At 44.2% G+C, this 13,208-nt stretch overlaps 1 protein-coding gene across 6 annotated transcripts in view; it reads left to right on the top strand.

Annotated features, from left to right (window-relative positions):
• The window catches only part of tbc1d1 (TBC1 (tre-2/USP6, BUB2, cdc16) domain family, member 1), a 45,147-nt gene extending 32,478 nt beyond the window's left edge, over positions 1 to 12,669 (top strand). For all 6 annotated transcript variants that reach the window (XM_027282659.1, XM_027282661.1, XM_027282660.1 and 3 more), the window contains 8 exons: positions 2,498 to 2,659; positions 3,365 to 3,523; positions 5,187 to 5,287; positions 5,450 to 5,593; positions 6,183 to 6,342; positions 7,376 to 7,545; positions 11,007 to 11,180; positions 11,263 to 12,669. In XM_027282659.1, coding sequence (XP_027138460.1) covers positions 2,498 to 2,659; positions 3,365 to 3,523; positions 5,187 to 5,287; positions 5,450 to 5,593; positions 6,183 to 6,342; positions 7,376 to 7,545; positions 11,007 to 11,180; positions 11,263 to 11,571 — 1,379 coding nt within the window. In that variant the 3' untranslated portion in view covers positions 11,572 to 12,669. The remainder of the gene's footprint in view (positions 1 to 2,497; positions 2,660 to 3,364; positions 3,524 to 5,186; positions 5,288 to 5,449; positions 5,594 to 6,182; positions 6,343 to 7,375; positions 7,546 to 11,006; positions 11,181 to 11,262) is intronic.
• Positions 12,670 to 13,208: the final 539 nt, after the last annotated feature.

A 13,208-nucleotide genomic window follows, 5' to 3' on the forward strand; every position in this document is an offset into this window, starting at 1 on the left:
TTGTTTTCCCTGCAGCCAGCAGCGTTGTCATCACTCACAGGTTAATGCTGTCTTTAATTAATCTCTGGCAATATGTGCACACGCATATTTAGACCCACCACAAATGAACAGGTTATATAATTGTGTGCGTGTGTGCTTGTTTCTGCCGGTAGACATATCTGCCAGGGCGTGCGAAGTGCCACCACCTCTCTCCTGACCCAGTTGGCACGTATCAACACACACCTCGCTGTACGCCACACCTAACTACCTGTGTTGTATACAAACCTTTAATTTACACACACCTGATGCAACACACATTAATCATCGCCCATATAGCATGAGTGTGGATGGAGGGAATGTGGGTCAATATTTATGTAAGAATAAAACATGTCCGGGCAGCGACCTCATTCTGTTCTCACACGCTCGCTGTGCTCAAACTACACAAACCGACATCTACAGCGCGTGGCGGCGGCTGTCTTTGGCATCCTTTTGTTTAATTTTGTGTTTTATTCATCCCACTGGGTGCGCTCCACCTTTCTGTCCGTTATTTGCCTGGGTGGAGCTCGACTCCCTCTCCCTCTCCTCCATTCTTTCAGTTTATCTCTCTCTTATTGCTGCCTGCTTTATGGGTCATCTGTGAAACTGTACGTGTGTGTGCGCGCTCTTCCATCTGTGTGTGTGTGTGTATATCTTTGTCCGCTCCAGGGTGGGGTATCCTATCTTGTTGTGTGTTATCATGGGCGGAGTGTTCCGGTGACAGAAAGGGAGAGGAATGGGGAGGTTGGAGAGAGCTGAGAGAGGCTCGCCGGGCTGGGCTGCAGCCAATGAGCGGAGTCCTGATGGACACGAGTTCGCCTGCTCCAGACAGCTGATAAGACAGACAGCCGAGCCGCGGCCTCTCCAACAGCATCTATTCTTACTCTGGGTGTGTCAGCTACCGCTCCGTCCAAGTTTTCTTCCTCTATTATCCAGAATATGCATTCCAGGTCACTCCCGCTACTTTTCTGTCTTTGATTGCTGAGGCCGTGATATACAGCGCTTCATAAAAAGGCCTCCTGAGGTATTATCGGTTTATCTCAGTTATTTTAAAATGTGTTTATTCTGGATTTCTGCATGAGTTCTATGCAAAGCGCAGCACAGAGTTTGCATATTATCAATTTCTTCATCAGAGCTGTGGTGGTGTTTATAATTGCCTCCAGTTTTACTTGATGCAAATAAACTCCTGGTGTTGCCTGCACGCCTAATTTCCCTTCCGATTTCTGGAAGTTGTCAGTGTACATTGGGTTTCTTGTCCTGTGATGATGATGATGTCACTCTCGCTGGCTCCGCCAGGCTGCAGCGGGTCACTGGGTGGACACCACACATGGGCTGCAAAGGGTGGGGAAGTCCACAAGAGGAAGGAGAGAGAGAGAAAGAGAGAGTGAGTGTGCGGCTTGACGGACAAGACAAATGTGGGATTGAACGAGAAAAAAGACGAATCGAGCGTTGGCAGAAAAAGAGAAAGACGAGGGCTGTGGGTTAAGAGAGTATGGGAGGGAGAGAGGAAGGGTGTTGTCAAAAAACAGATGAGGGGCGCTGGGTGTGCCCTCACCTTCTTTGATCACTGGTGTCAACATGCTGTAACGGAATTCACAGTTTTTGTCTGTCTCTGTTTTAGTTCATAGTTTGTGTTAATTTTAAGTCCAGGGCCAAAGGTTTCCCCCGCGTGCAATCTGTTTACACAAGACAAAAAAGATGGGGCGATGTCCAAAAGCTCTCTCTGATATCTCTTCACTGAATCTCTGTCATGTACAAACAAAATAACAACATATTGGATCTAATAAAGAGACGCTGTGAGTCTGATTTTGACTTTTAAAAATCTTTTTTAACTATTTAAACAGCTATAATCTATTTTTTATCATAATTTATCACATGAAAATCTAAAAAACTATTTGATAATGTTAAAAAAGGGTATTGTCACCTGAATCTGCAGCTCTTCTTCTTCTTCTCGGCTTTTACGGCGCTCTATCATGAGTTTCAGCTCATAGTTGAGGCCGTCTGGCCCACAACTACTGTTTTGGTTCGCTCATGGTGTTGTTTTCGGCCGCAGCAGGCCACCATATTTGGTGAAGCAGCTCTTAAAATCCCACTTACCATGCCTGCCAAACTACAGAGAGTACACAGTTAATGACTAGCTGGTGAACACAGCGGAGGATAAGAAGCCAGAGATGAGCCTCGAACACAGCTGAAAGAGTGATTGTTGGACTAAGTTTCACATAAAGATGACTCCAAATGAATAAACACGAGTGCTGGGTGTTTTTATTTCATAAAACTGCATTAATTTCTTCTGCTGATGTTAGCTGAGGCTGCAAGCACGATCACGTTTTCACATTTCCACTGTTACGATGGCTGAGTAGTGTGTGAAAGTGCATGAGTGCATTTTTACATGACATGACAAACGGCGCTGGGTTTGTCCCCATCACTATAACTCTAATAGCTGTCATTATTGACATGTATTTATTGTGTTTTACGTTTGTAGCCTCAGAGAGCGACCTGCAGAACAAACGTCTGAAGCTCGACTACGAGGAAATCACTCCGTGCCTGAAGGAGGTCACTCTGGTCTGGGAGAAGATGCTGGGAACTCCTGGGAGGGCAAAGGTCAAATTTGACACAGAGGCCATACATGCTGCTGTTGCACAAGGTACATATTTGGCTCCACAAATACATATATCAGTGCCACTTGGAAATGTTTGTTCAAAAATCAGCAGGTATTAGCAAATATTGACCAAAGCTTAATGTATAAAGCTCCACCACTGGAAATATGTATTGTAACTTTTCTCCTTATCGTCAGCTAGGACCCTTTTACCAAACACAGCAAAAGAAAAGAGTTTCACAGCGTGTGTTTTTTAATTCGGCGTTGTCAAGGTTTTCCGCTCTGTCCGTTTTCTAGTTGTGCACAGAGGACAGGAAGGTTATCTCTCTCCTGCCCTCGGCCTCAAACATAACAGACAAGATCTAAAGTCCAACAAACAGAGAGGCTGCTCGACAGGTAGCCTCGAGAGCTGGATAATGACATCACATTAAAACAGTGGCCACACCATCTGACAGGAGGTCGGGATTAAAACTGCAAGATCGCATGATTTTAACATCCACCTGTGATCGTTCTCAAGCGGACCTATAATAACATTCTGGCTGTCACTCAGTCAGGCTAATTAGTGGGCTGACATAAAAGTATTCTCGCAGTCAAGTTAAGACTGAAATTCACATCTGCAATATTTCCTGGCAACAGATCGTCTCCTGATTTGCGTACTACAGGTATTATTTGCATATTTCTTTTAGAAAGAGCAGGTTGATGCAGCATTCCGCTCAGCTGAACCACGCCCTTGTCCTCTCTTCTTGTCCTCAGGGGTCCCAAGGCAGCATCGAGGCGAGATCTGGAAGTTTCTCTCTGAACAGTACCTGCTCAGGCAGACGGTTCCCTCCCGACCTCCCACAAATCACACTCCATACAAAGAGCTGCTGAAACAGCTGACGTCGCAGCAACACGCCATCCTCATAGACCTGGGTAACTCGGACACGAATTTCTTCTGCTATTTGGGGGAAAAAAACATAAATGAATGAACAGACTGTGTAAATGTCTGTGACATCAACCGTAGGTGTGTGAAGAAGCTGTTGTGAAGCTCACAACGTCTTGGCAGCCCTGTTAAAATGACAGATGCAGAGCATGAGCCAAATCTTAAGGCAGGGCTGGGTGAAGTCTGGATCCTGAAACCGCAACCAGCCCTGACGGCGCACACGTGTCAGTCAAAGCCTCCTTGCTTCATAACTTTAAAGCTTAATATGATTTAATTGAGTCGTATAAAAATGTACAGCTGTCATGAAATCAGTTGCAGTTTGAGGAGTTGTAGTTTTTGGCTTTACTTCACAAGCGAGGAGAAGAGGAGGCCGCTTGGCACAGACACTAATGTTCCTCTGAGTTTATTCGGATGGATAGATTTAAAGAATCTGTAACATTTAAACGGCTAATTATGAGATTAAATTCTCCGCTGTGTGTTTTTAAAAATGTCTTTGAAAGTCTTCAGTTTGATTCAGTGAGCACTGCACTCTCAAACCTCATATTTAACACTTTTCCCCTCATATGTTCACAACACCTCCTACCCTAAAACCCACACACAGTCACACAGTCACACATACAGTACCTACACTCCACCCATGTAACACCCACATACATACACATCCACCCACGCATCTATCCCTGTCGCACTTAACCTCTCAGTTTTGGCTGTTGACCTACTGTCTTTCATCTGACTGATCATGTTATTCACACTACAGCAAATAGGGTGTGGACCGAGGTAACAGCTCACGCACTGACGGTTGGTAACGTGGCCTGATATAAAGGTGTTATGTGCTGTATGATTTTAAAAAAACAAAACAGTGTTCATGATGTTGAAGCAGCAACAAGGCTGCCAGGTAGAAAATGTGCAGCAACTCTCATGTAAACATGTGAAAGCAAATTGAAGGTTGAAGTCACTCAAGATGACGGATGTTTAAATTTTAGGGTTGTGTCGCCTGCTACACCCACACCTTTACATTCACAGCACACAGTAGAGACACATATAGACTCTTCCCTTCCGGCAGGGGAGGGGAACGAGGCATTATGTTCTCAAACTTGTAGCCCCCAAAGCGCATTCCACGCATTCACACTCACAGCATCGTCATTGTCCTGTTCAAAGCCTCGCTGTCACAAGCTGTAAGTCAAGAAGTCCTCAGCCCATACAAACCTGCCAATTACCAGCCCGTCCTCAATGGAAATGTTCTTTTTTACGATCATTATGTTGTCATGTCCCGTTCGCAGTAACATGTTACCGAGGGAGGGTTATGCGCTCACTGCATTCACACGCGTGTTGTGTGTTCTCAGCAACATGTTTGCAAGCATAACATGGAATAAGTTGGCACATGCATCGAGCGCCTTGTGTGTTTGCGTGCGCATCGGAGTGTGAAGCCAGACATCCCGAAGGCAAAGTTCACGCTGCATTCAAACGTGGCGCAGCATGTAGATCTTATGGATCATCCGTGAAGATTCTTTCCAGGAGGCTGTCAAAGACGTATCGAATAAATCAAATCTAATAAAACCGTCATCGGTGTATCGGGTTGATCTCAGTCTGGCTGGCTCAGTATTGCACATTTTTGCAATATAGATCATGTCTCGCTTTTGTCTTTTGTTCCAGGTCGCACTTTTCCCACTCATCCGTACTTCCAAGCCCAGCTGGGGTCTGGACAGCTGTCTCTGTATAATTTACTGAAAGCCTACTCGCTGCTGGACCCCGAGGTATCATTTAATACGTCTTTGTCTTCCTTTATCACTTTCTTTTTGGGGGGTTCACCTCTCTCCTCCTCACTCGATGCACTAAATGAACCGTCAGCTGTCTGTTTAGGCTTACGCCTTTTTTGCCCCCCTATGTAGACATCAAGTTTGTTGTTGTTATTGTAGGTGGGCTACTGTCAAGGCCTGTCCTTCATTGCTGGAGTGCTGCTGTTACACATGGGGGAGGAGGACGCCTTCAACATGCTCAAATTTCTCATGTATGACATGGGGCTCCGCAAACAGTACAGGCCTGACATGATTATCCTGCAGGTAAAAAGCGCGCGCACACACACACACACACACACACACACACACACACACACACACACACACACACACACACACACACACACACACAGACAGACAGAGTCTCTTTGTCCAACATATATAGCGCACATTTTCAGAATCTGTCACCGACCCTTACACACCTTAATCCAGCTCATTTTCCCTTCTTAGTCACATACTTGTCATGCCTAAATAACAAAGATTCAAAGACAGGACTGCAGGTTGCAGTACAGTATGTCCATCACACATTATGTATACTGTATCGGCTTACGTTTTTTCGTATTTTAACAAAAAGGTCACAGCGTCTGTTTGTGTTATTTATTAATGTGCATGTTTATGTTCTTTTACACGCTGTGTCAGATGCGTGTCACTGAAAAGGAAATGGATAACTGCGCTTTTCTTTAACTCTGTTTAATTTCCACCGGTATGACGATGAAGAAAATAAAAGCTGTGCGGCATCTCATGCTGATAAACTTAACCCAGCATGTGTATCCAACTTTAAAACTATGTATAAAATAATAAAAGCACGCAACGTTGCCCCCAGAAACAATCTCTGCTGTGTTGTCCACGTCAGATTCAGATGTACCAGTTGTCGCGGCTGCTCCACGACTACCACAGGGATCTCTACAGCCACCTCGAGCAGCAGGAGATCGGGCCCAGCTTGTACGCCACGCCGTGGTTCCTCACCGCCTTCGCGTCACACTTTCCCCTCGGCTTCGTGGCCAGAGTCTTCGGTAAGCGCACTCGCACACACTTTGTTTACTTCTTCCTGAGAAGATGTTCAGATGCAGGTGGGAAGCATGGCCACGGAAATGTTTCTTTTCTAACTAAGGGGATAGAGGAGGGAAGGGAAAGTAAGGAAACTATGACTGAAGGACTTGGCAAAACACGGGAAGGAAATCGAAGGTTGTAAAACGAAGTGATGCAAGGAGTGAAGTCTGACAGCGAGCCAAAGGAGAAGGGAGTGGCACTGTGTATTATTAAAGTATAAACTGAAGTTTAATGACGATAATTAACACTGTTCTTCCAACTTCTTCTAAATGCCACCTCTAATAGTGAGTCATTTGAGATAGTCAGTTAAAGCCGGTTGTTTTACTCGAATGACCTTTTTATCATTTGTAAATAACATCACACCCACAACCTCTCGGTATTTGTCTCCTTTTTTCTTTTTTTTTCCCTCCTCATCTTTGCTTTTATCGCCCTCATTCCTTCCTCAACGTTGTTTTTATGCCTAATTTCTTACACTGTGCTCAGTCACTGAACCAGACTCCCTGGCTCCTTGTGCTCATCTGAGCAGAACGACGCGTGTTTGTGTTTTTGTGTGTGTGTGTCTGTGTGCGTATGTGCGTGTGTGTGCACTTCACAGTGAGCGCATCGTCACAGCAATGCAAAGTCTCTGATATCAAACAGCACACGGGGCTCTACACCTCCACTCCCATTCCTTAATCTGTTGCATGATCTCATGCAATCCTGCCTAACCCTTACCCCACCCTGATGTATTCAAAGCACACACACACACACACCCCTTCACCTTCCCCGCCTCTCCATATTCACCGTGGCCTATATTTATGTTTGCTTAAACCTTTTTATTGACGTCAAAGCATCTATCATTTAAAAAACAGTAAGCTGCGTTACAAAGCGCCTGTCGTTATTAATTTTACGTTGCATAAGGGTTATAAAAACTGCCGTGTCACCACCTCTTTCATTGTTTTCTTTATTCCTCTTTCAACTTGTCTCACCTTTCGCCCCCTCTTTGTCCTCTGTCAGATATGCTGTTCCTGCAGGGGTCAGAGGTCATCTTTAAGGTGGCTTTGAGTCTGCTGGGGAGCCACAAGCCTCTCATCCTGCAGCACGAGAGCCTGGAGTCCATAGTGGACTTCATCAAGACCACGCTGCCCAACCTGGGCCTGGTGCAGATGGAGAAAACTATCAACCAGGTTAGAAACAGTCAGTAATGCGTGACTACCCCTTTGTTTACTGGACTAAGACCTGCTCTTATTTAGTATAAATTCAGGGATTATATTTAAGTGTTTGAGTTGCATTTCATCATATTGTTGATCTACTGGGGAAGCTGGAACACGTTAATCATCGCTGCTAAACAACAAGTCATGTGTGTTAGTCTAAATGCTTTCCAGCTTCCTCGGCCGTTCTCAGGCAGAAACCATTTGTCTCTACTGGAAACATAAATCCTTCCTGGGGAAACGGGCGACTGAAACAGCTGCAGTTTTTACACAAATGTTACTCAAACAGTAGTAGATTTATTGAGGACCATTTTCAAAGATTAAAGGGGAACTTCAGTGATTTTAGTCATGCACTTCCTTCAAGTTAAAGGACTCATGTATTTAAAAAAAAAAAGGAGTCAATATTGAAGCAGCACAAACTGAATCATCCCGACTTTTAGTCTCTGGTAGGACCTGATAACATCTTAGGTAAGACTCTTCCCTAAGATATTATCTTTACTGCAGCACGACATCAACCCAGAATAAACCACAGTTCCCATGTTTATCATGATGAACGAGCATGTGGCTTATTTATGTGCTCTTAAAGCAACAGCCGAACATCAAGCAAGGTCAACAACACAAGACATAGCAGCCAGCTTATATTACTTACTAACAACTACAAGTCAGTCCCAGATTTACTCTTGTCCATAGAAGTCCAGCTCCTGTTCTGGCACGACACTCGTTCCCGTCAGCATTCCCCCACGCCCCCCGATCCTGAAAACCTCTTCTTCTTCTTCCCGGTGGCCCAAAACACCTGTGGTAGAAACTCAAACACTCCCCCCGGTGCTCTGAGCTCACAGTCCGGGCAACCTGGCTGACGAACTGAGCTAACAGCAGCTACAGTTGGCAGCAGTTTACTTCACTGTCCATCAGGAAAATTGTGGCGAATATCTCAGTGAAATAGTTGGTGGTGTGTGACTTAGTGCCGTAGAGTGTTAAGTACTTTTCGTGGGTGATTTGTACCCGGAGGACGAAGTTGTGAGAACAACTTGTTATTGCTATTTCATTGTAATTGTACAATATGTTTGTGTTGATTTGTCCTGTACACGTGACATCTATTGCACGTCTGTCCGTCCTGGGAGAGGGATCCCTCCTCTGTGGCTCTTCCTGAGGTTTCTTCCACCTTTTTTCCCTGTTAAAGGTTTTTTGTGGGCAAGTTTTTCCTCACTCGAACCGAGGGTCTAAGGACAGAGGGTGTCACTCCCTGTACAGATTGTAAAGCCCTCAGAGGCAAATGTACTTTGTGACTTTGGGCTGTATAAATAAAATTTGATCTGATTAATTGTCTTTAGAATATCACCTGATTTATCATCGACACCGACAGCAGTGAGCTTCATCTGTTAGCTTTTGGGATGTTGGATAGATTTGCATAGCTCAAGTGGATCAATCACCAGCCTCTTGTAGCCTCTCTGATCTTGTACGTCTGCATGTAAAACATAAAGTGACTGTGTGACATCTGCTATCAGCGTGAACCGCTCCCTTCTCCTATAACAGCTGATGTTACAGTGAAGTCATTTAAAGTTTAACCTCCCGCAGTGAACATTAAAACTAGTCCTCGTTCTTGTGTAATGTGTTGTTTTTAATGAGTCAGTCCTGTGTAAACATTGACTAACGTGTTTGGCTGCCGGTTGTCTTGCGATGGGCGGAGTAGAGAGATATGAACATATAGGAAGTGTGTATACACCTTTATCATTTACACGAGGTAGCAGAAGTCTGAGTCATGCTCGAGCTTGCAGGTACTTTCCTTCAAGGGAATGATATGGTTACTATAGTGACTCACAGTTTCAGCAAAAAGAAAAGAGAGTTCATGTACACGATGAGATAATTTCAAATAGGAATTGTGCAAAAATTTAGAATTTGTTGACTTCATAGAACGACAGTCTAAGCCTGTGTTATCAACGCTGCAGGGGAAATTCCAGCTTCACGCAACCCTTTGTTCTTAGTTTTGGTCGTCCTTCCCTTCACCGGTGATAACACTGAACTCACAAAGTCAGAATACAGTCGGATGATTTTACGAGCTCTGAACAAACTCACAGGTTAGCCAAACTTAACATCTGTTCTTCAACATCTGTCATATGATCCAGGCGAGGAGAAAACTGATGCTTTGGTGTGTTTTTTATTTTTTTTTTAAGCTCTGGTCCACTTCTCGTTGATTGGACAGTTTTTGCATCATCAGATTTATTTATTTTTTTGCCACCTGACAGACGCTTATGCAGCACTTTGATGCTTCTGATGTGTCACAAAGAGCTCGCGGAGAAATAACCGATTATGTGTCATTAGACTGCAGATCGACCACGTTATGAATAACGACTGATCTGATATACTTAGCCTTCGGTACTCGCCACAGTTGTGTAACTAAACACCTGCGTTGACTTTTATTTCTAAATAAACTAGGACAAAAAGGAGGCGCCTGGTTTGAATTCGCTTAAATAGTTTGACAGACTTAATTATAGCTACTGTCTTGTTTATTATTGTATATATGTATATTATTGATTGTTTTGGAGAATATATTATTATTATAGTGGATAGAAATGATGGCTAAACTTTGTAATAAACCAGAATCAGCAAACATGTTTCTGATGTTTCAAGCTATTTTATAGAGCAGTTTGAGTCACACGTAGAATGATTCAGCTGTTGCTCACTTTAACATTATATTAAATATCTATCCACATGAGTCAGTCAGTGAAAAAGATAAACAGTTAACAAGAACAAAGTAAAGCGAGAAGGGGAAAAAAAAGTACAAAGATAACCGCACCCTGTCACCAAACACATCCAAATTCTTTGTGTGTCTTCATATTCACACATTCTCGTGTGTTAATGTGATCCTGTGAGATATTACAAAGGTGTCAAATATGTGACCGTCTACTCGTTTGAAGTAATTTAAGTATTTGACGATGGGTCAGCAAAATATTTTCAAATTTAAGTTTTTGTAATGTGAGATTTTACTCAAGTTAATCCAGCCAATATCAATCAAACAATATCGGTATTGAACTTTTTTTTTCTTTCGGGTGAGGACGAAAACTGTGACACAATAAAAACACAGCGTCAGGGGCCAGAATCAAATTAAACAGTAACCAGACAGACATAGTACACATCAAAAACAGTCAGAAATTAAAAAGTTGGAGACGGCGTCTACATCCCATATTTCTGTACAGTAAACTAATTTATGCACGGACATGTTGAAGTCTGTTACACCCCTTCAACACAGCTGCTGCCAGTCTAGTGCCAATATATCCAAAATCAGCCACATTTTGATTGTTGATGCAGTAATTTTCTTACTAAAAGTAAAGTAATAGTTGATTTAGATGAGCCGAGGATGTTTAAATAAAAGATTCTGGTTCTCTAAGCTCGTCTATGGACGTGACTGGAAATGTTTTTACTTGTCTGTGTCCGTTTAGGTCTGTGAGATGGACGTGTCCAAGCAGCTGCAGGCCTACGAGGTGGAGTACCACGTCCTGCAGGATGAGCTGGACACGCCCCCGACCCTCAACCAGCAGCAGCGAGCCGCACAGCTGGAGAGGACCAATCAGAGCCTCCGACAGCAGAACCTGGACCTGCTTGAGGAGCTGCAGGTACACACACAACACACACACACACACAGATGAAGACACAAGTTATCTTCTCGGTTAGTTTACTCATTTCTCCTCCACCCAGGTGTCACATGCTCGCGTCTGCAGCCTGGAGAGCCGAGTGGAGGCTCTGGCCCAGTCTGAGGTCCGGCTGAAGGAGCAGGTCTCTGCGCTGGAGGGGGAGAAGCAGGAGCTGCAGAGCACAGTCACACGCCTCCAGGACCTCCTCTCCAGCCTCAGCATCCACACCACCACCACCACCACCACCACCGAAGAACACGCACTCACACCTTCACATTCTGAAAGGCACGCAGCAGCGGTGAAGGTGGAGGTGCTGGCAAACAGGACTGTGGACTCCCATCCCCACCCTCTGGCTCTTCCAGAGGGTTCATAACCGCACCTAATAATCTTCCAAATGGTAAGGTCGACCAGAGGAGGAGCCGGCCCAGGAGGAGAAGGTGGAGTGAGACGTTAAGACTTCCTCTTCCCGGCTCGTGAATGTTTTAATAAAAAGAGAAAACAGGGAGGAGAACAAAGGAAACGCAACAAAAACGGGGGCTGAGGTTAAAACATGGCTTGAGTATTATCCTAAAATGCATCGAGTGCCCTCTGACAAAAATAAACCAAACATGATTTGACCAACAAACCCCCAAAGATAGCACTGTCCCTCTGGGCCTCTACTGTAAAAACAAAACAGTTACATTTGCACCTGTACTGTGTGTGTGTGTGTGTGTGTGTGTGTGTCTGTGTGTGTGTGTTTTATGCTCCCGTGAGAGTGTGTGTGTGTGCGACGAGGCTAAAACAGCCAAAGATTGTCGTTAATTAATGTAAAACAAGCTCGAACAAAGAACATCGTTCCCACAAAGATGTTTCCAAAGACAAAATAAGAACAAGAAAGTGAGACGAAGGGACGGGTGAAGACACAAACTTCTTGACCTTAAGTTGAATATGACATAAGCTCAGCGATCTGATGCCCGGTGGTGCTCGCGCTCAGAGGTCAAGCTTCCACAGCTCTGAACGTTTCAAACAGCAGCTCACAGGAAGAGCGACACAATCAAAAGCTCCGGTCGCATTTTTACATCCTGTTTTTTTTCCCACCTTTTGAATATGCGATCGATCCATCTGTGCTGAGAGAGAGAGAGAGGGACAAAGATGCAGTTTCAGCAGAAACTTTTCGAACAGTAGCCGTGGCTTTCTCGCGGAGGGGGAAGTACAGACCGAACAACACGCTGCGTCTGAGGCTTCAGATCAGAAAAACCTCTGCTGTCAGCTATGAGTCATTTACTGTATTCAACACACTGAACTCCTTCAAGCCGAGCTGCTCTATGTAAATGTCACCGTGTGTGTGTGCGCTTCACTGATGGCAACAAATCTGTTGATTTACACTGTAAAGATGCTTTTACTCCAAACTCTCCTTGCACATGTTTTAATTGTTTGTTGGTATTATTGTTGTTCTGTACTTTACAAATACATTTCATATTCTTTCAGCACATCTGAAGTGTGTTTTCTTTGTGTGTGTGTGTGTGTGCGCATACAGTACAAACTCACAGGTGTAAGGCTGCTGAAGATGTAGTGGATTGTATCACCTCCTGTCCAAACATGCCACTCACTTTGAGTGCTTATGGTGCTCTGTTTAAAAAAAAAAAAAAGTTTCAAGCATATGGAAATGTACTAATCACAGACGTGCACTCCCTTCCAGGAAAGTCCTGCTGAGGAGGGGAAAGAAACGTGTCGAGGCAAGCTGTGGCTCTGTTAGTATGCATGTATATTTGTGTGTGTGTGTACACAACAGAGGAGGCAACAACACGAGAAGTTCAGCCAGATAAAACTGTGAATAAGCATCTTTTATATTGTTAAATAATGAAAAACCATCTCAGGTTTGAGCATTTCAAACGTCCGACACATTAAAATCACTTTCTGCGTGCTCGTCCTGCCAGACACTCCACTCCTACCTGCTGATTGTTTAGTGTAGTTGAAGAATGCATTTCCTCAAAGTCCGAGTCTACGATTACACGCGAGTTCAACCTTTTT

The sequence above is a fragment of the Larimichthys crocea genome, chromosome X, assembly GCF_000972845.2.
Source record: "Larimichthys crocea isolate SSNF chromosome X, L_crocea_2.0, whole genome shotgun sequence".
Classification (NCBI taxonomy): Eukaryota; Metazoa; Chordata; class Actinopteri; family Sciaenidae; genus Larimichthys; species Larimichthys crocea.